Below are 22,819 nucleotides of genomic sequence, written 5' to 3' on the forward strand. Positions count from 1 at the left end.
AGTGAGGTCTCTAATTGAAATATAGACTCTCTACAGAGAGTGAGAAAGTGATAGAAGAGATTCTGGCTTGCATAGCGGCGGAGGAAGAAGGGTTCTATCAATCCAAAGTATTATCAAAAGTCTGTTGTGCTTTCAAAACTGCTAGCATTTTCAAATTACATGTACAAAGCACTGCAAGTGTAAAGTTGCTTTTGAACATAGAAAACGTTTGCAGTTGGTTTAAATCTAAACCTTATCAAGGAATGCTAATGCTCATGATCTTGTAATGTTCCAAGGTACTGTCTAATGTTGACATTAAGGGATCTGTGTGTGATAGAAGGTTTGAACTGATTTTTTGACCTGTTCTCTATTTCCATGAGATCCAAAGGTGAAAAACGCATATAGGGTGTAATTTCCGTTTTTCTTATTGTCGATTCCCAAAAAGGGAGTCTTTTTTTATAGCTTTGTTTTGTGCCACAGCGAAAGTTGCATGTGTGAAAATATTAACTGAACCTATTATTTAATAAGTATATATTCTTTCTGTACACAGGCTTGGTTCTTGGCATAACATTGCTCAAGGGGGAGAGATTCATTGGTTCTAGATCAGCCATATACAGGGCTAGATAGAATATCAAGGTCTATTTGTGTGGCACTGTTGTGTGGGGGTGGGGAGGGAGTACTCCCCACATTACCAGTGATCCTATACATATATCTCACAGCAGAGCATTGAACAATGTAATAAACCTGAAGGAACCCTGCAGGCATACCCCCTGATGAAGTTCGGAGTTGAATTGTTTTCCCAGAACCATCCTGTGTGCAGAAAGTTGGGATCTGACTATGCCATTTGCCAGGCACCCTTCTGCCTGTGATATGTGCTGCTCACTTGAACCAAACCACCTTCCCACCCAAAAGACAAACAATAACCTTGATTAGGAGAGCAGCGGACCATGTGATGAACTCCCACTGCAACGACTCACATGTCAAGGGCACCCATCACCTGGATGGCCAGTTGAAGGCACATCCCTTAACTGCTTCACCTGCACACCCTGAGAAGACCAGAGTAGGATTCTTCATGATTCTACACTGCTGCTGATTCCACTTGTTTTGTAACTCGTACACACCAACAAGCTGCCTCTGGGCCTTCTCCTTCTCGCCACCTCACCTCCTCTCTCACTGATGGACTGGACGAGGGGCCCCCTTCTGCTCAGTGTGCTGGTCTTGTGATGCCCTTTCGACTGCTCCCGTCTCATCGCTGGGTTGCTCCTGTACTTCAACTTTACTCCTTTCTCTTTCCCCTCTTACCTATGGGATGGTTCTGGCCCCTCTTCCATGTAACTCATGGTTGTAACCATGTCCATGCCTAATACGATTCTCCTTATTTGTTTATGATCCTCTTATTCCAATAAAATACAAAGCCCCCAGGAATGGGATTGTTGTCCCAATGCTTTGTCCTACGCAGACTCTGGCTGGCCCAGAGGGCAATAGAGCAATGCCCGAAGGGCCAGCCTGACAGGTCATTGTGGTCCACTTCACCTCCCTGGTGCACTCTGCAGCTGGTAGTTGTATGCAATCTTACAGGACCATTATGCTTTAAAATACATTATTTGCCCCAAATATCCAGGCAAAATGCCACTCTTGAATACTACGTGAATTCTGATTTGTGAATGCTGGCTACTTTTTTTTTTCTTCCATCACTATTTTTTTGTCCCAGATCAATTACAATGCCAAAATATCAGTTCTAGATGTATTTTATTATTTGTGGTGTGATTGTTTATCATGTGAAAGTTAGATAGGGTGTTCACTTTATACAATTTCATTTTTACGTTAAGAAGCAGTAGGAGAAGATGCAACAAGACGAATCATGATAATATTCCATCTAATTCGGTTTGCTGCCAACCACTTGAACTGAAAGGGGTTGAAACAATAGACAGGGTAACCCACTTTTCAGTGCTTGAAAAAAGGCAGGGCAAGAGACTGAGATCCAATGTGCTTGTCAGTGCGGAGCTACAATAATTGAATTTAAAGGGGTTCTTTTTACAGTAATCCTTGATTGATAGATGTCAGCTGTGGATGGTCGCATCTGGGTGAAACCTTTGCCCCAAGAGTTCCAAATGTAACAAATCAATGGATGCACAACCACGCTGCGCTGACTGTGGTTTTTAAGAATGCAACAAGTTTGTTTGATAATACAAGTTTGTTTAAATCCCAACAAAGGGCAGCTGACACATGTTTCGACCACAGGTCTTTTTCCAGGCTGAAAGCGATTCCTATTTAAGTACCCTAACTCAGGTGAATTAGAATTGCTGCATCACCTTGCACATGAAATTAGTTGGACTGTCAGTGTGGTGTGGATTATAAATTATACTATATAGCTGGTTGGCCTTGCGTGTTATCTCTTTTCAGTGCCCCTTAATAAATTATTACAAATATGCATACATGCAACCCCTGTTCGTACAAGCGGCAAGCAATGCCACTGGGTCATAGCAGGAACAATCTAACCTTGCCCTTCCTATACAGCATGGCTACGACTATGCAGTCACCCCTTAACACCTAAGTCTTGGTGCAGCAGAGTAATTCGGCCATCAGTTTTGTATACTTTTGGACCCGATAGGGTTTGCAGTTCCAATGCAGACAATCCATTGGCCTAATGGGTCTGAGAATATGACTCACTCCTGTTCGGTATATACCCTGACCCGACATACTAACAGCTGCTGCTTGATGTATAAATCATGTCCATTACCCCTAGACTCCATTGCGATATATATTCGCTCTGAATGCTTGACCACAGCTCTTATTAATATACAAGTCAGATTACTATTATAGATTATGTGAAAAATATTGGTTTACACATAGCTCACAGTGCCTACCAGCCATGCATGCTGAAATCAACACTATACCGCTTTCATATCAACTACCGGCCGCCCTCAAGCTGCAGGTTAAGTAAACAACTTGCATAAAAAACTTGTAAAAATGATTTGTCAGTGGATGAAACACTTGTGGTGTCCAATCTTATCACGCACATCATCACTTAATCATTAAATACAACCAATGAAGTGCCAGTACGCTATGTTGTGTCTTGCACAACAAATCTGAAAACCAGCTTATTTCTGGCCTGCAGGGCAACAAACCAATTCCCAATGGACCACCCCAACTGGCTAGCGTGGGCCAATTTGTGAGCCAATGTAGGCCAGCTTCATAAATTGGTTCTGTGTGGAAATGGCGGTTTTCATTAATGTTATGGACCGGGTGTGCATAAAAATGCACTACACATTTTACACAAAATATGCTCCCTTGTGTATCTCAAAGAGTTTGTGGTGAAAAATAACAAATAGGGATTCATTTTGCCAAATCCGGCCTGGTCTGAAAACCCATCTTTTGCCTGGCTAATCGGGGTTCTGCTATATGACACAAATGTCTCATGGTTTACAGAGCCAGGCAGCGTATCTGCTGCCAACAACACGTTCTACAAATCTGGCTCTGAATTGTGTTGTGAAATGTTTGGATAAAATGGGCTCAACAATACAAAGTGCCTTTTCCCTAAAATGACTTATTTCACATAAACAGGAGTGATATGTGGAACAACAGATATATAAATACCTTTACAACGTTGCATCCCGTATCTTTCTCTATACACATGGACATACATGATCATGGACCTTGCTGCTTACAGCTGAAATAAGTATTTAAGCTAGTTGAACCCTGCTGTGGGCAGCAAGTACGTTGCACTGTCCTCCTGTTTTGTGTTTTAATTAGCAACGTGTGTTGCACAGAATAATTGCCTCGGGGCTCTGCCAGTAAATGCTCATCCATCATGCAGAGTCCTAAATATCTAACTCACTGTCCATTCCTCCCTGACAAATCCATCATCGTTCTATTCAGCGCATGCCATATCAATTTGTAACTTGATTGAATTGTGCTTGTCCGCTCTCCTTTTTCGGCCTATACATGAAATACATATGTACACACTTAAATAAACACGTTTCAAAATGGCTGCCTGCTTTGTCATTACTCACTTGCATAGGCAGGTTGTTTCCCATTGTGAAGCTGGGCATGGGCGGGAGCCCACCGTATGTGTTTGTCAGGGAGGTATCTGTTCGGCCCAACATGGACCCTGATGTAAATGAAACTAAAATGAAAATACAACGCGTTAGGTTAAGGGCAGCATACACACAATGTAAAAATCTGTTGAATACAGAGTTGTCATGTTATTTATTCCATGTCACGGGTGAGATGGTCATCTACTCCCGCTTTCTTTGGATTTTGTTGCTTGCAATTTTAATTTGCCCGTTATTATTTAAGGACTACAATAAAACGGAATTCAGCAATAGCAATGCATAACTGTAGACGCATTTCACACCTGATGTTGGAAGCCGTGCTCATTACCGCCTTTGGACATTGCTCAGGTGCTTTGCCACTATGCTGGATTACCTGGTGTCGTGGGCTGGGGGATTGGCTGGTACACGCTAGTGCTGAAACTGCTACTGATGGGGATGTGGCTGGGAGTGTTGCTTGCTTGCCTCCTCTGGTTTCGCAGTTTCTCTTCCCTTCTCCACTTCGCCCTTCTGTTCGAGAACCACACCTAGAAGCCGCCAAAAATTAATACAAATTGTCCAACTCAAAATGGCAGCCAAAAGTACAAAGTCGTTAAATGGCAGAACTCTTCTACCACAATTCGTACAGCTCCCTGGTACACAACTGCATACGTCTAGGTCTAAAGATCCCCATGCCAAATGGTTTCTGTTGGATCTATTTGGCATAGGGATTTTTAAAGCTAGATTTGTATACTTGATTACAGATGACCAGTAAGAAAATTAATGGTAGATTGACTGAAAATAACAAATGAAATCAATAGGCACCAGAAACATATAAAATACCAAGTTAAGACCGAGCTGTCATCACATGCAATATTCATCTCCCACAGCAACACACCCAAATAAAATAACAAATACAATTCTCGTATTTGCTTCAAATAAAATATATATTGGTGCGTAAGAGGCTTCTACGATTGGTTGGCGGATATGCGAGTTGGGCCTCCTGGGATCCACAAGTGCCCACGTGCCCGGCGGTAATTAGCGTTTTTTTTCAGTGCCTTGAAAAGTCACCCATCCGTATCACAAGGCATTTAATTGCACCATGTCTCGGGTACCTGTATTCGTGCTTCAGGTAGGTCTATTTTGGCAGCTAATCGCTCTCTGGCAAACACGTCAGGGTAATGTGTTCTTTCAAACTCTGCAAAAATAAATGTTATTACTGCGTTAGTTCAGATGACATTAACAGACGATAAAGGCGCTGGCGATGCAAAGCTGCAATCACTCCTCCCTCGGGAGTAATAGTTGCCATTTTTCCACACGAATGACGGGTGCGTTCGCGTCAGTGTGGAGGTAAACGGAAACATGAGGCCTATATAATCGCATCACCTGATATTAATAACATTTCGATTTCGCTCTACAAATGTTTTTTTAGTGAAGGTACAGCAATAATGCCTGTCTTTCCAGACTGGTTTTTACCAGCGCCCACTATCGTCCGATGAGTGTCCTTGTTTACCTGCGACGGGTATGCGCACGCATTCGTCTCTACGCAACCCTACATAACACATTCATGATCATGACGGCATGGGCCCCTGGACCGGTGAGACACCTTTAAGCTGTACTGCCTTTTAGGTAACCAATAGAACTATGCATACCAGGGCCTCTAGGCCCATACTTAGCACGTGTAAAAAAACTCCCAGCACGCAAATTGTGGGTGGCTAAAGGGGCGTGGTCCTCAGGGGGTTCCACCATGGCATGTGTTGCTTCTTAGTGATGGCGATGGAAACGACACATGCCCTAAGTGGGGGGCGCCTTGCTTACAGAACGAGGGCCCTGCGGACTAGGGGTCAGAATGTACGGGAAGACTTCCCTTTCACTCTGAAGAAGGCCGTGACGTACGGCGTTGTAACCTAGGTCATTCGGACGTACCTTTCTCCAGCGCCTCGATCTGCTCCTGTGTAAAAGACGTCCTGTTCCTCTGCAGTTTCCGCTTCAACTGGAGCCTCATCTGCGCTTCGTCCGAGTCTTCCCCGTTGGAGCTGATGGAATTCGTGTTCTCGCCTCCCCCTTCCTGTTGCTGGCAGCCATCTTGAATAACATGCATAGAAAAGGAAACAGGTCAGCAGGGCCAACTGCGGTCCTTTACCAGGCCTTAGCCGACAGCCATTTCCAATAAATTCACCCTCTGACGTTTTTGTTTCCTAAAGTATACATTTGAAACTTGTAGGTGTACACATGTGCATTTTAACTGCTAAACAGTGTTCATCTCTTTTAAAATACTGTGCCCAGAATGTGAGAAGACATGCATTTTTCCACAGTAGAGTTTAAAATGTATTAGACCTTTTATTAAGTGTTTTCTGTTAATTCGGATAATCTATAATAAGTGATCCCAGCGTTATCAATTAGACTTTGAAAGGTTTGTAGCACACGTGTATTAGGAAACTAAACCAAGCTTGTAATCTTTTAAAAAAAATATTGATGCCGTATTTTATTTGAATCCCGCACAGTCAATTTCATTTTAAAGGTTGTGAATTTGGAAGCGGCTGCATTGTTCTGCATTTTTATTCAACTATTGTATGAGTGTGCATTGCCTTGACACCTATTACTGAGCACAGCTGTAATTATATCATCAACAGGAGCAGGCTGTAATTGCTGAAAATGGAATTTTATATTTAGATAAAGGGACTGTCCATTCTTTGTAATGTGCGGCACTTGGGAAAAGTAAGATTTCTTTTTTTTTTTTTAGGGAAAAAAAATTTAACATGTAATTTGAAAAGAATTGATAGCGAGTTCACCAAACCCGGTGAATGTGCAGCTCCGCAGCTGAACGCTTGGCATGTCACGTAAAGAGTACAATTTTAATTAGTGCATTCCTAAGACTTTTGATGTAATTTCTATCATTAAGCGGGATAAAGTTTTTGCAAGGCCTTTCAGGTTTTGTTAGGGTCTGCACTGTGTCTGGCTTCGCTGTATAACCTGAGACGACTCTCTCCAAAATCTTCTTGGGGGGGGGGGTGTGGGGGGATGGTGTATGGATTAGTTCTTTTCCAAGATGCATGAAAAACGTCCGTTGTCTGTTGTATTTTTTTCCCTGTAGGTTGGTGTGGTAATGTCACATGGCAACAAGGGCCTGTCCTGTCACTTTTGCAAAGGGTCTCACGCGCCGTGTGAGAAGCTTACCACGACGAAATGCACGTAAGATGGGAACTAGAGGACCCAGCAAAGAGTACACACACAGCAGAGTTATAAGACAATGCAGTTAAAATCGGGAGCATAAACAGCGTTCAGGGAACTTCTGTTCTGCCCTTTAAATATTGTGGGAATCCACTCTGCACTGTCCTTTTATGGCCCACGTGGACAATAGCCAACGTCTTCAAAGGGTTAAAGAGAAAAACGAGGCAGAATCTGGTGGCACCCTTTCAAGCACTCTGCAATGTTCAGAACCCCCCCTAAACTTTCTCTGCTCCTCCACCCCCCTCCCCCTTAAAGAGCTGGATTCATCCGCAGTGACCACCATATGGACGTTTGCAGCAGATCCATTGAGGTGGCCACCGGGCCCTGAATGGGGACGGACCCGCCTTTCACCGGCACACAATGCCCTCGGAGTTGGGGAAACTATTAAACTCTTGGGTGCAGGAGGGTTGGCAAACTTTGGTGGGCAGAATTTCAGCGGACACAATCGGTGGGAGGTGACAAAGGGATTCTCTGGAGGCGTGCAGCGGGACGCATTGTACGGCGAGCCCCCCAGTCAACAGACCTTTCAGGGGCAGTGTGTTAACCTTTATGCACCGCCGTCATTAATCACTGTCCCCTGGGCTGGGCCGCTCGGTGCCATTTAGTACTCGCGCTTTCTATGCGAGCCGGGGGAGAAAGGGCAGCCCCTCTCTATACACTGGGCCTGTTTACTCAGCCCCAGAAAGAGCGAAAACTACTTAGCCGAGATTAGATAAGCTTCAGCTCACATATTCGAACACAAGGGCCTGTTTTTATTTACTCCTCAAACTTGCTGCGTGACTCTTTGAGTCTTGTCAGAGAGCTGGAGTGTGTGTGTGTGTGTTTGCCTTCGCGTTGTTTTTATTTTGGGCGCGCAAATGATGCGTGCCCACGGGGCCTTGAGCCTGATGCGTTTTAAGAGCCAGGTGTAGAAGGGGGGGGGGGCGAGTGCCGGTTACAAGGGCTTCCTGGTGTGTGCTGGTCTACATCTTCCCTGGCGCACTTTGGAATGAGAAACTGCGAAACATGTTTCTTTCGGCCCTTGTCCTTAAAATTTCCACTCCCTCTCGAAAATAAGCCGTGAAATCACATTATAGCGGGTCAGCCGTCAGTGTAAAGTGACGGGTCATTGTAAAAATAGCTTACTATCGAATTACATTTCCTACATTTAAAAATAAAACGGACTTTGTAGAAAATGAACGTTCGAATTTTCCCCTGTACTGTCTGTACTCCGCAAATGTTACATTTCATACATATTTCCTCTTTTTATAACTTATATGGAGAACAGTTCCTTTACGCATTTAGGCCAATTGATGGTAAATCGCTCGGACCCATTGAAAGAGTTATCATGTATGTGTTCCCCGTTTTTTGCATTAAGAAAAAAATGCCACTGAGGCTTTGTTGGTAATCGGGAAAGGCGTTAAGGGCGCAGAGTTGGTTTTCACGTCTTTGCTGTTATTATTTTTCTGTGCCTTTGCCAGTCTACGCTCATTATTACATCGACGGCGAAGAAGTAACTAATTGCCATGCCCTGTTTCCATCTGGGAGAAGTGGACCCGCGATACGTATCGTGCGTTGTAGCGCCTCTGCCTAATCGGATACCCAGAAGTGCACTTTTTCCTTCAAATCATCTGCAGCTGTAAAGGGTTTCGTCGTTGCCAGTGTTCGCCAAACAGCGCGCAACAGGACTGCTATTGCCTTACAAAATATGTCGGCAGACAATTAAGATATCTCCTTTAAAGGCCCTCCTCGAGCAGCCGTTGCAGAGGCTTTGCTCAATAGACTGTTCCACCTTCCAGACCTAATCCTTCTAAAGCGGGGTGAATGCGCGGCCCATTATCCCGCGGGCCGCCCATCTGACGCCGAGTCCGGGGTTTGTTTCCAGGGAAAAGACGCTGGGAAATGAAACCGCTCCTTAGTGTCCGGAGCGCTGAGGCGGAAAACAAGCAAAAAAAGATAGCAAACCCATCGCGGCACCTTTCAGCTCCCGAGCCCGGATCAAAACATTGTAGAGTCTGTTGAAAGGGAAAGTGTCTAAACCCCACAGCGGGCTTTCCTGGTATTCGGGGGCGAGATAAGCAAAAAGTGCCTCTCTGATCCTTAAACCGCCCTAAATCGCTGGAGAATTTCTGGCGGATCGAGACGTCTCTTTCTCCGCTGACAGGCCTCATGGAGGCACGATTGTGCTCGCTGCTGCATGGCGCTCGTCAGATGGGCACCGTATTTGCCCCCCTCCGGGGCCCAACCTCCCCTTATGCTTCTGCCCTAATGCTCTCTTAAACCCCAAGAGCACATACGGGAGGGGAGCAGATTGGGCAGTGAACGAGAAAGGACCCCCCCCCACACCCCCACCAAGAAAACCCGACGTTCTTGGTCTGCATTTCCTCGTGTATGTTTGGGAATAACTCCATGGCGCCCCCACTCCAGTTTGCGAGTTCCTGCCGCTATTCTGATATGCACGTCTGTGCGCAAAGTGCGCAATGTGCCAGGGTCTCGGCACTGCCGCGTTAGCTGCATGGCTGCACATTGCTTTTGCGTGAAGCCTGCAGGTGTAGGAAGAAACACTGGTCTCGACAGGCGGCTGGAAACTGCACGCGACTCTCCATAGAAACACGACTCTCTCAGTGCATATTGCGACTTTACCGTTTAGACTGCATCTCTTCGTGCTCTCTTCAAGAAATCACACTTGTGAGGCCTTACTCCGTGCAGTGCGTGGACGTCCACGTGTCCTGTTGGACATGCGTGGTGCATGCCAGTTGGGGTCTGTTCGGGAATGTCCTATTTCATCAATAGGCTGAACGCAAAGAGCAGCAATGATTCGCGGAAAGGCGAGATGCGCATGCGCGCTGTATTGTAAGCCTGGATTCATGTTTTAAAGACTAGACCCATTCACCTTCTTTCCTTTTCGCCCCAAACGGCGACTTCTTAAAATGCAGTATAATTACATCAACTTTGCCTATATAGTCGTTTCGATCATACACATTGAAATCGAGGGGCCGTGTACAACCCGAATACCGAGTAGCGTGGACGTCAGATAAGTTTTCCGTTTTGGAAGCGATTCAGTTAGAGGTTAGAGCCCTAGCCAGTAAGAACAACATGGGAGAACTTAAATCGGATAGACCCGCGGATGTTCTGTTTCTGGTTGCCCGGGATATACAAATGTCACAAAATGCCCGACACTATGAACGCTGGTGACATCACTGTGTGTTCTGTATACACCAGCTGCTCGGGTCACAATACCTAGAGGTTGCACCAGCTGACAGGGTGATAGTGAAGCACCTGCTCCTGGTCTGTTAGTGTGGCTACAGTTGCTGATGACGTCACTGCGTCTTCTGGATACCCCAGCTGCTCAGGTCAGAATACCTAGAGGTTGCACAAGCTGAAGATGTGATAGTCGAAGCACCAGCTCCTGGTGTGTCAGTGTGTCTACAGCTGCTGCTGACGTCACGGTGTGCTCTGGATACAGCAGCTGCTCAGGCCAGAATACTTAGAGGTTGCACCAGCTGATGGGGCGAAAGCGGAAGCACCAGCTCCTGGTGTGTTAGTGTGGATACACCTGCTGCTGACGTCAGTGTCTGTTCTGGATACACCAGCTGCTTAGGACAGAATACGTAGAGGTTGCACCAGCTGATGGGGTGATAGTGTGGATACACCTGCTGCTGACGTCACTGTGTTCTGGATACCCCAGCTGCTCCGATCAGAATACGTAGAGGTTGCACCAGCTGAAGGGTGATAGTGGTAGCACCAGCTCCTGGGGTGTTAGTGTGGATCCACCTGGTGCTGACGTCAGTGTGTTCTGGATACACCTGCTGCTCCGGTCAGAATACGTAGAGGTTGCACCAGCTCAAGGTGTGTTAGTGTGGATACACCTGCTGCAGACATCACTGTGTGGGTGGTCTGGATACACCAGTTGCTCAGGTCAGAATACGCAGAGGTTGCACCAGCCCCTGGTGTGTTAGTGCGGATACACCTGCTGCTGACGTCACTGTGTGGTCTGGCTACACCAGCTGCTCAGGGCACACTACATAGAGGTTGCACCAGCTCCTGGTGTGTTAGTGTGGATCCACCTGCTGCTGACGTCACTGTGTGGTCTGGCTACACCAGCTGCTCAGGGCACACTACATAGAGGTTGCACCAGCTCCTGGTGTGTTAGTGTGGATCCACCTGATGCTGACGTCATGGTGTGGCCTGGATACCGCAGCTGCTCCTGTCGAAATACGTAGAGGTTGCACCAGCTTCTGGGGTGTTAGTGTGGATCCATCTGGTGCTGACGTCAGTGTTTTCTGGATACACCTGCTGCTCCGGTCAGAATACGTAGAGGTTGCACCAGCTCAAGGTGTGTTAGTGTGGATACACCTGCAGAAGACATCATTGTGTGGGTGGTCTGGATACACCAGTTGTTCAGGTCAGAATACGCAGAGGTTGCACCAGCTCCTGGTGTGTTAGTGTGGATCCACCTGTTGCTGACGTCACTGTGTGGTCTGGCTACACCAGCTGCTCAGGGCACACTACATAGAGGTTGCACCAGCTCCTGGTGTGTTAGTGTGGATCCACCTGCTGCTGACGTCATGGTGTGGCCTGGATACCGCAGCTGCTCCTGTCAGAATACGTAGAGGTAGAACCAGCTCCTGGTGTGTTAGTGTGGATCCACCTGCTGCTGACGTCATGGTGTGGCCCGGATACCGCAGCTGCTCCTATCAGAATACGTAGAGGTTGCACCAGCTCCTGGTGTGTTTGTGTGGATACACCTGCTTCTGACGTCACGGTGTGGTCTGGATACACCAGCTGCTCAGGTCAGAATACGTAGAGGTAGAACCAGCTCCTGGTGTGTTAGTGTGGATACACCTGCTGCTGGCGTCCGAGTGGATTGTATTTAATTAAGCTGGGGTGCATACACCAGCTGCTAAATGCCCCGTGATAACTGAGCTGGTGACGTCATGCGGACCACACCCGGTATTGATGACATGTTGTGTGGCGTGGCTAAGATAGAGCGCTGCAGATTCACAGCCTGTCTCTAGTTACAATGGCTGCTGATGACGTGGTGGACAGATCAGCTGCTGAATGCAAAGGTTCGGGTACCCCACCCGCGGACTCCTCCCCCCCCCATGAGCTGCTGGTCTCATGGTAGATATGTCAGCCTCTGAACTCATAGTGTAGCATGGAAAACCGGCTGCTGATGCGGATATCGTAGAGCTGTACGAACATACTACCTTCTACACCAGCCCTGATAATAGGTGTACACCAGCTGCTCTCATAGTGTGCATACACCTCCTACTAATGTCCTAGTGTGGTGTGGATACGCTGTCTGCTAACGTCCGAGTGGGGACACCCGATCTGCTAATGTGACAGTGTATTATGTATACAGCCAAGGTGCTGATGTCATGGCGTATTGAGCACACAACGGGTGTCAATACATAATGTGTTAAGGGTGGCTTCTTTTCTGATGTCATTTGGCGAATGCGCCATCTGATGATGTCATAGTACGCTATGGATATACTATGCTTTCGTGGCATAGCATCGGATATAAGGGTGTTCTATGCACAGTAGTTGCTGATGTCAAAGCACGCCATGGATATACTATGCTTTCGTGGCATAGCATCGGATATAAGGGTGTTCTATGCACAGTAGTTGCTGATGTCAAAGCACGCCATGGATATACTATGCTTTCGTGGCATAGCATCGGATATAAGGGTGTTCTATGCACAGTAGTTGCTGATGTCAAAGCACGCCATGGATATACTATGCTTTCGTGGCATAGCATCGGATATAAGGGTGTTCTATGCACACCAGTTGCTGCTGTCATAGTCTGCTATGGATATAGTATGGTCTGTGGCATAACTTCAGATATAAGGGTATTGTGTGCACACCTGTTCCTGATGCCACAGTACGCTATGGATATGGCCTACTATACAAATGCGTTTTACAATGGCCCAATGCCATTAAAAACACTTTGTAAATCAGGCCCGCTATCTAATGTCATAGTGTGGATACACAAACGGCTGTGACGTGCAGACCAGATGTTGTCATAGATTGTGAGATGTCATATGGGGGCGCCCCATCCGCTTCCGTCATAGTGTGCGTTGGCCATATTATATGCCGATGTCGTAACGTGCATGCACAATCTGTTGTTGTCATAACATAGTATGTACAGACTAGCTGCTGAAATCGTAGTACGGTGCTCACACGTGGGACACAAATATGCTGTAGTGTGAATTTGCCTCAAGGGTTCAGCTGTGTTATTATTCCAAATTAGCAAACTATGTTTCAGACGCCGGGGAAGGGGTGCATTTATAAACACAGTCTCCTGTGATTCGGTTCAGGAATACATTAAGGAAGCTAAGAAGCAGGTCGCACGTATTACAGGCGAATATACCACCCGCAAACCGTCCTTTGCATTCTAATGATGGCTGGGGGATCACAGGGGCATTTTAGGCAAACCAGAAACTGGCGTGCACATGTATGACGCAATTCAATATGGAGTAGGTTTGTGTCCAAACCGAGCAGCTTCATTCACAATAAAGCCCGCTGGTCGGGCCGTGTGCCTCGGCGGCACACGGTTCGAAAAGAACACGCGCACCGCCAAAGCCGCGAGACCTCTCCAAATAGAGTGGTTCTAGGTCACTAGGGAACCCGGATGCCTTTGCGGCACCCTGCTCTATTCACTTGTGGCCTCCTGGTTCAGAGTCGTTATTGTGCTTAAAATTACAATCCCGGCTCCCCCCATCTAAGCAAACACATGTCATCTTGGGCAAACAAACCCAGCCGCTTCAGTCCCTTTATTTTACAAAAAATAAGAAATAAAAATGGTGATCCTTCTGAACCTGTTGGAATAAGGAATGTACGTAAAAGACACTACACACCCGGATAATATCAACGACAAACATGGTCGCATTTTTTTTCGGCAGGTTAAGAATGCGGTTGAAGACATTTTGTGGAAACGTACTAAACATAAATAACCCGTGAGGCAATAATATCACACACAATAATGGGAATCAAGCCACATTTTGCTTTTGGGAAAATAACACAACTGAAAGCCCCCCGGAAGTAACGACCGATTCGAATCAATTAAAACACTTTTTTAGGTAAACTCGTAAAGTGGGACCCGCGCAGTCCGCTACGTGCACCCCCACTCCCTCGCCCACGGCCTGCATGAGAGGCAGGTGGGGACGGTCCTGTTCGCTTTCATTGTACGGACCAATAACACACAGGGACGCATTGTACAATACGCAGGGCCTTTCGCCCCCGTCCCGCTGCCCTTAAGTTGTGTCCTTCCCTTAAATATCCCGCACGCCTAATTGGCAAGCGGTGCCATGCCGTGCCCGGACTCTCCTGTGGAACCTTTCTACAGACGTCTCCTCCAGCTAGACGCGCATTCACGTCGCCTAATGAGAAACAAAGCGTTCTCTAATGAGCAATTACATGGCGACAGGGCTGTTCCCATAACACGTTCTCGCGTGTGACAGAAACATCCTTTGTACCAGATATGCGGCTTACTGTTGCAGGTTTCCCCCCTTTCTTAAAGGGGGGCGAGGGGTGTGTAGCGACCAGGTTTTTTTGGACAGACTCATCTTGGCGAGTAAAGTTCGACGTTGTTTGGAAAGTGAATTTATCGAGATCGCTTACATTTTAAATCAGTATTTGTTTTATTTGTCCTGTTGTGGGGGGCGCTGATCCAATCCAGGCCCCGTGTCCTATCTTTCACCCGAAACCCCTTTGCAGACACACTTGGCAGGTCATATTCAAATTCCGGGCTATATGGTCCACTGGACAATTGGCTGTGCACAGCAGAGACACACCACCACAGTCAAAATTTCATTGCACGCAGAATTGTGTTCACATTTTAATAAAGCAGCGCGCTTCCTTGAAGCATCAGTCGGGGGCATTCGACGCAGTTGTCGCTAGTGGCAGCAACACATTGCGGCAGAAGTCTACCAGACGTGGCTGTACTGCGCAGCAAAACCAAGGACAGTGCTCGGGGCAAAGTGTACAGCTGGCCAATTCACCCTCAAAAATCTGGTGTTTAACTAGGTTGGGTTATTAGAAAGTATGTGTGCATATATAAATTGAACAGAGTAAAAACAATGGCAGTAAAGTGTACCCTTGAACACACGTATTGAGCATTTAGTAGCGCAAAAATCATATACATCGTTTCTAGGCGCTCAAGCAATAACTGTTCTGATGACCCATCTCAATACAATATTGACCGCCGAAGCATGACATCTTTGTATGTCGGATGTGGGGGTCCAGTGAGCAGAAGGCTGCATCTAGGTCGACCCCCTCGTGACTTCTGCACATACACCGAGACCATGACAGAAGGGACGCGCTTTTTAAAGGGAGCGCGCCGCCCCTTTCAACTCGGTTCAGGTACATAGAAGGCGGGGCGGACGGGGGCGCATTCCTCTACTTCTCAAGTTCTGACCCGTCCTGCCTGTTGTTTGTTTGGTGGGTGCAGTCGCCCCGTGGGGCGCTGAGAAACTGCACAGCGGTCAGTGAATCAGAGAGGCCGTTAATGAATATTGAAGGCCCCGGACTACCTGGTTGATACCGAGAAGTTCGGCTTCGACCCATTGCACTGGTGCCATCCAGGCGGCAGCGAACTGCCACGATGGGAAAGCGCAAGACCCACTGGAAGGCGGGTTCGGGCCGTGGTAGGGCGGGGTTTATGTTCGGATAACCCGACGGCGGGCGCACACGGTGGGACGGAAACAGAACGATTCGTGTGATGGGGTTTTCTGCAGTCGCTTTAAGGTTGGATGGGGGAAATTTCATGCATTGGGCACGAATACATTTTAGTCTGGGTTGTGCCCCTGTGGGGGCACTCTGATATACATAGGCATGCATGACCGTTGAGTCTAAGCCGTACAGCCTTATAGGACCAGAAGTGAAATACGGCGGCTAAGTTTGTGTTACTATTATCGTGGGCGCCGTGCGTCTCGCTAAAAGATGATTGGAAACCACGCTGGCCCACACACACTCTCACGGCCCCTCTGCATAGATACACATGGTGACGTGGCCTCTTACCTGGCGTGGGTTGCCCTGGGACCGAGGTGCCCGGGTACCAGCCCGGACGCGTGCCCCAGGTGCCCGTCTGCCCATTCAGCATCCGCAGCTTGTCGTACATGCCGTCCGCGCCCATCTGTTGCTTTTCGCTAGCCAGGTTGCGGAGCACTCGGTTTATTGAGGAGACCTGCAAGGAGTAGGGAAGTTAAAGGCCGGAGCACCTGGGACGCCGCAGCTGCAAAGCAAGCCCCATGCCCGCCCTCGGCGCGCCGACCCACTTCCGGTCAGGGGCTCTAGGAAGCGGCTACACTCCCTAGACCAACCGAAAGCCATGCCTTCAGTCATCAACAGATACAGGCATGCACGCAGACTCCAAGCACAGTTGTGATTGGCGCCATTGCAAATAAGTATATATGTTCTGAACTGACAGAAGAAAAAAAACAGTAGCCGGGTGCGGCCGTAACTGATGGCATACTTGGCAAAAACTAAAATAAAATACAATGTACATTATCTATATTGTGTGAGTGTGTACACATGATTTAACGACACTAGCGCAACATACATTCGTGACCCAAAAGTAAATGAATATGCTTATTAAATGTGCCTGTAGCATGCTCTAACATGGAACATAAATGCATGTTATCATGGCAGCATAAATAAATCCCATGGCTCACGCAGGGCGTACACACCGTGGCAATATGAGGTGCATGCGCGTTTGTGAATTACAGTTGTATAGGTACACGGGAAAGGCTGGCCGTTATATCTAGAAACGCGGGCCTTTGTTCGTGGAATTATTTGCGTGTAAAACGGGGATTTGCGTGCCATTCTGCGTGCAAATCCCTGTTTGACGAATTGGGATTTGCGGGCAGAATGGCCCACAAATCCCCGTTTTCAGACGCAAATGGCTCCACGAAACAGGGCCACACTCTTCGGGCTACTGCCCAGCCCTCGGCCCCTGCGCGCCGAGTCCCTGCCCGCCGCACTCACACTGGGGATGTTGTCGTTGGTGCAGACGCCCTCGGAGAGCAGCCTGTCCCGGATTTCCCAGGCGAAGATGGACGGGCACTCGCGCTTGTACTGCGCGATCTTGCTGACCACCTCCGGCGTCGCCACCCTGGGCTTGCTGCCTCCGATGGCCCGCGGGCGGATGGAGCCCGTCTCGTAGTAGCGGCCTAGGATCTTGCTCACACACCCATTGGACACCTGGGCAGGGAAACGGACAGAAAATCACATTATTAATAATTTCAAGACACTAATAAAATGTTTTAAGTATGCATAAACAATGACAAGCTTACGTTTTGATTGTCCAGCACTTGGACTTTTGCATCTGCCTGGGTCTATAATACAAAAATATACCTTAAATGGTATGAGAACTTACTTAAAAGTTTTTCTTAAAATTACACGTGTGGCCCTACAATGTATATATATATATATATATATATATATTTGTTTATAAAAGTGATACTTAAAAATACAGCGTAGGAAGGAAGGTACTCTTGTAATATCGCTCAGCATTACACCCACAACCTTACAGTAAAAATACATCTACGCCTATATTCAATTGGCCGTCTGCTATTAAAATCTATCCAGGCACAACAATAAATATATTTACAGATATGAATCCCCCCAACCCACCCCCCCCCCCAGCCCAATGACAAACTACAAGTTTGACGAATTTCTATAAGAAATCGACCTTGTTAAATCCCCAGACTGGACTAGACTGGACATAACAGAATATTTGTAATGCATGTTTTTACTTACAATCTATTTAATAATTTGAACATAATATTTTAAATGAATCTACATGCATACCAAGTACAAAATGGTTAGCAGATGAAATGTGTGCTTTGATAAACTGGGCGGAAAGAGTTAGCGTAAGTGGTGCTATTTAAGTCACGGTATTAGCGCTGTGTGGCGCGGCCGGGGGGCTCCCAGCCCGTTCACCTGCAGGATGCGGGAGATGTCACACGGCCGGGCTCCGCTGTGGGCGAGCTCCACGATCTTCTGCCGGGTAGAGTCGGGCAGGGGTCGGCCGTTCACGAACACTCCCCCGAGCTGGTTCACTCCGCTATGACCTGCGAGAGAGGCAAGGGGAGAAACACAGAAGGAGCTCAGCTTCGATCCGCAGCGGCTCCCCGCCCAGCTCTGCCTCCAAGACCCCCGTCCACATGACAGCCCTGCATGCAACATTCTCCCAGTGTCACCCCACACATTGCATCAACACGGCACCCCAAGAAACATGCGCAAACCGAAACAAAGTGCTCTTTACGCATTTTGCATCAAAATGCGGAGTTAAAATAAGCGCTCTGTTATAATCCATCCCGTCCAATCACAGCACCGCCAGTACAAGTAAACGAGAGTACAATGCGCTTCACGTTAATTGTGGAAATAGCCTCTTAGAGGAAGCGTTTAACCACTTTATAAAACAAAATCCAAATAAGAACAAACACAAATACTGCATTTCTGTAAAAAAAAAAAATATGAACTAAAGGTAACCATTAATACCGCAGCTATGTCCTGCTCTGCATCCGAAAATCATATGAAAAACAAGCAATGTTTTTTAAAAAAAAAGCGCATAACTAGGTGGTAAGTATCCAGTCAAGCCTCGAGCCAGAGTTGTCTTCACTCTGAAAGACACCGGGCGTAGGAGGCAGAACCCTCTAAGATAGAGCCCGTCCGCCCCGATCGATACAAGATCGCGAATCACACAGGAGGCAGGTGAGGCGCAAATACACACTTTCAAAGAAAGACATCCTTCAGGCGCCCGGGCAGCCAATTACATCCCAGAAGGAAGGCAGCCGTGCTGCAGGCAGCAGAGCAGCTGTGCACAGCTGTGCTGGCTCTACGAATCTAGCCCCCCCCACCCCACACCCCCCTGCATCCACAGGAGCTCACGGCACAGAGGAGAACGCCTAGCCCACTGAGCGCGCCCCTAGCCAACACCCTACACCTTCCCGTAAAGTCCTTTCAGCAAGTGCTCCCCCTCCCTGAGTGCAGAAGCCGCTGGGTGGGTTGGGGGGGGGGGGGCAGGGGGCGCCCCGTGCCTTTGCACCGAGATCCCCAACCTGAGACGGGCTCCAACAGACGGACTGCTCCAGCTCTCTCCTCGCCGCAGCCTCCTGACAAATTGACTCCAGGAGCCCGCGCTCCCGTGCAATAAATAAGGTCCACAGATAAGCGCGGGGGGAAATATGATGAGCCTCTCTGACATTTGTCTTTAAAATAAAGCTCGCTGCACGTCAAGTTTGAGCTTAATTTCTGGGAATGGGCGGAAGTCGCCCCGGATCATGCATGGGAGGCTAATTGAGAGGCTCAGCCGGAGCACTTGTGGCAGGCATGTCACTTTCTGACACGGCTCTGCTGCGGGAAAGCGCATCGTCAGGACAAATGGGCGCGTGATGGAGGCGACCCCTTCCGCCCGCCGCGCGCCAGGCCCCTTCCAGGGCCCGTGCATTTTAAGGTAGCCCGGGGCTGTGTGCGGACACATCCGAGGGCAGCGCGCCGCATGCACACGATTCGAAGTGACATGCCGGCGCTTTCTCCCCCCCCCCCCCCCCCCCATTTTAACGCTAAGCCGCAGAAGGCTGCATGGTAATGACTAGGTGATGCCTGCACGTTTCGGTCTCGGTGCGTGAACACCACGCTCTCCAGCTTCGCGGGACCCATAATTGGCTATGAATTAATTCCCGAGCTCGCCGAGGCGGAGGGGTTCGCGGTCCCGAAATAGCTGGGACGGGTACCTAGAATTGTGTTGCATGGAATCATGTTCTCTCTGCCCCCCTGCCCGGCGCTTTCTCGCTGCCGCTTCTCTGCCACCTCTTATACTCGCAGCAACTTCCTCTCACAGGCTCGGCCTCCTTCCTCTCTCCTTATCTGAACTCTCGCCCTCCCTCCTTTTCCACGTGTGGTTTATCTTCTCTTTCATTCACTTCCCGCTTCTCACCCCCTCCCCCTCTTTCTGGCTCTCTCCTCTTCTTTCTTCCTTAGTTTTCCCATTTTTACTGTCTTCCTCTAATTTTTTTCCGGTTCTTTTTTTTCTTCTCACATCGTCTTAGGCTTTTGCTGCTCCCCCACCCCCCTTCTCACCTCCATGCGCTGACCCTTCCCATACTTGTCTTTCCGTCCCGGCCCCCACAATATGTTCCCACCCACTCCAATGCATCCGAGAAACACCTGTGCACAGGCGCGTTGCGAATGACTTCTCATATCATCGCCCCTCGCCCTTCACGCACCCCCTCGACCCACCGCCTGTATTTCTCCTTCTCTCTTGACCTGCGCGGCCCTTCTACCCCTCCACCCCTCCTCCTCACACTTCCTTCTGTCTCCTAGTCGAGCGCTCGCTCTTTTTGAAGGCTCGCCGTCGTCCTCCCCCTCCCCTCCATCGTCCCGCATGCTTACCTCTACCTTTTCCCACCTCGCCTCGTGCCCGCGCGCTCCTGCCCCCTCTCCCCATACCTATGCAGCCCACGTGGCGGGGATTCCTCCGCGTTACAGGCGCATTTGTCAGCCGAAAGGATGACAGCGCAGGAAGGCGAATCAAAGTTTCCCTTCAGAGGTTAAGCCTTAATCATGATATAATTTCCCTGGAGAGGGGCGCAGCTCTGCCCGGTGGCGGTGATTATGCGCCCTGTGTTCCTCCGCTCGCGCTCTAATGGGAACACATATGGTGTCAATTTGGACGCCCTGCACCATATACACGCCGGAGTTATTAGCACACAGCCCGTGGAGCCTGGCGCGACCCTTCCCGGGGTGCCGGGCTAACGACGTGTGCAGCCGCTGCCACATACATGCGGCGCAGGGGACATGTGCGGCGAATCTTTTGTGCACGTCGCACGGAGGGGCCGCCAGCCACTTTGTGCGGGCGCTCGCGTACTACACGTGCACGTAGTACGCATAGGGATGGCCAGGCAGTGTGTGCAGCCCAGTCACTTGTGCACACGCGGCACAGAAAGGCCGTCGAGCACTGTGTACCGGTGCCCATGTGGACCAGGAGGACTCGCCGGGCACCAGTGTGCACGTGTTTACATTGACTGGAAACAATGCCAGGCGCGGCGTGCACCTGCCATATGTAAACGGAAAGGCTACCAGGCGCCGCCCCTAGGCCTGCGTGCTGTGGTAACTGAGGCACAGTGGCCTGGATTCCCAGTGCAGGCCCGCCTAGTGCTGCAGCCGGCACACGGATATCTGTCACCTGTGCGTGCGCGGCAGGGACTCCAGTAAAGTATAGCGACTGTCCGCGTGTCTGTCTGTCCATCACAGAGGTGTGTACAACGGTAGAACCTTTTGGTTTCGCGTGCAGTCTCGTGTGTGGACTAAATAACATATTATGGCAATATACCGAAATGTGAACCGAGACACGCCTTCAATTCACTTTGCCCGAGAGAGTGGCCAGGACCACGAAAGCCCGCAACCAATCACGTCATATGTGTGCGCAGATATATATATATATATATTCCTATCGACGTTTTTTATAAACATTCATTTTACAAATACATACCCGTTGAAATGGTAGCGGCTGAACGCGCACACGTGCTTCTGTGAACGTAGTTTATGAACACATCTTTGCCGACCCATGTTCAGAACATGCCCCCCGGTTCACGAATGTGCTTAACGCGAGCCACACGTATACTCGTGTTGCCATTGGTTTCTACTGGCGATTTGGGTGTATGCACTGTTTTCACTTTGGACAAGTGGTCAAGGAGGCGTCCAACCCCTGCCAGAACTGGGCACATCATATGCAAACGATGCCCTGGATTGGGCACACGCTGTGTGGAAACACGAGTTTCACTTTTGAACAGAGGGTTGATGAAAACAGGTTGTTTTGTATTTGTGCGTTTTTTATGGCACTGCCCAATCTTACGTGGTTACCCGGACAGCGGACTCGTGTTAAATGTGTAGACATTCGGCATGCATCACATAGCGGGGAATCTCACAGCCCATGTAGCACTCATTGTAGATTGTACCGCTCTTGGCGCTAGTCGCATTTGCATTAGTCGGCAATAAACATCCCATAGACGCGTACATCCAATCATATATAATTGCATATCCATCTTCCTATAAGTCTTCCCGTATATATCAATGTCATCAACGAATTGTAATAGCTTGCACACGTTATTTGCGCGCACCAATTTGCGCATGTGTAAAATGCAAATCATTTCACACCCTTCAGTGCAGTTGGAAGCATCCCTGCTTTCAGCACCTTCTGGTGCACTTAAGCAAAAGTTCCGATCTCGCCCTTTAACTCTCCTTGCATTACACGACCTTCTAAGCGTGTCCACCATTTACAAAGGGTCTGAGCGGGTCTGGTAGTACACAGCACAGAGGGCGTTTACTGTCCAATAATACATCACTGCGGAGCCACCCACGAATCTCAACTTCTGAGTCTAAGGGCCTGATGTACTAACGAGCTTTACAGTGAAGCAACCCCTTTGAAACCCGATAAATCAGGCCCTACATCTGGAAAGGCCCAGTTGTGATCAGGGTCAAACTCAGCCTTTCATCCTTCCGAGGTCGATAAATGAGCACCACACACCGTGGGTAATAATAAGCAGCGCTCAGATACCTGAGGGTTCGTAGCGCTATATAAATGCGAAATTATT

The 22,819-nt window shown here is 48.5% G+C and overlaps 1 protein-coding gene across 9 annotated transcripts in view; it reads right to left on the minus strand.

The window, feature by feature from the left end:
• The window catches only part of PAX6 (paired box 6), a 58,920-nt gene that overhangs the window by 20,691 nt on the left and 15,410 nt on the right, over nucleotides 1-22,819 (minus strand). For 5 of the 9 annotated variants that reach the window (XM_069623554.1, XM_069623551.1, XM_069623555.1 and 2 more), the window contains 7 exons: nucleotides 18,165-18,295; nucleotides 17,208-17,423; nucleotides 16,242-16,407; nucleotides 5,937-6,095; nucleotides 5,126-5,208; nucleotides 4,408-4,558; nucleotides 3,993-4,105 (listed from right to left, as the gene is read on the minus strand). In XM_069623554.1, coding sequence (XP_069479655.1) covers nucleotides 3,993-4,105; nucleotides 4,408-4,558; nucleotides 5,126-5,208; nucleotides 5,937-6,095; nucleotides 16,242-16,407; nucleotides 17,208-17,423; nucleotides 18,165-18,295 — 1,019 coding nt within the window. Of the gene's footprint in view, nucleotides 1-3,992; nucleotides 4,106-4,407; nucleotides 4,559-5,125; nucleotides 5,209-5,936; nucleotides 6,096-16,241; nucleotides 16,408-17,207; nucleotides 17,424-17,515; nucleotides 17,558-18,164; nucleotides 18,296-22,819 lie in introns of all 9 variants that reach the window. The other 4 variants (XM_069623557.1, XM_069623550.1, XM_069623552.1 and 1 more) reach the window with 1 other exon arrangement.

Source organism: Ambystoma mexicanum, chromosome 11, assembly GCF_040938575.1.
Source record: "Ambystoma mexicanum isolate Mex_15411 chromosome 11, UKY_AmexF1_1, whole genome shotgun sequence".
NCBI classification, from domain to species: domain Eukaryota; kingdom Metazoa; phylum Chordata; class Amphibia; order Caudata; family Ambystomatidae; genus Ambystoma; species Ambystoma mexicanum.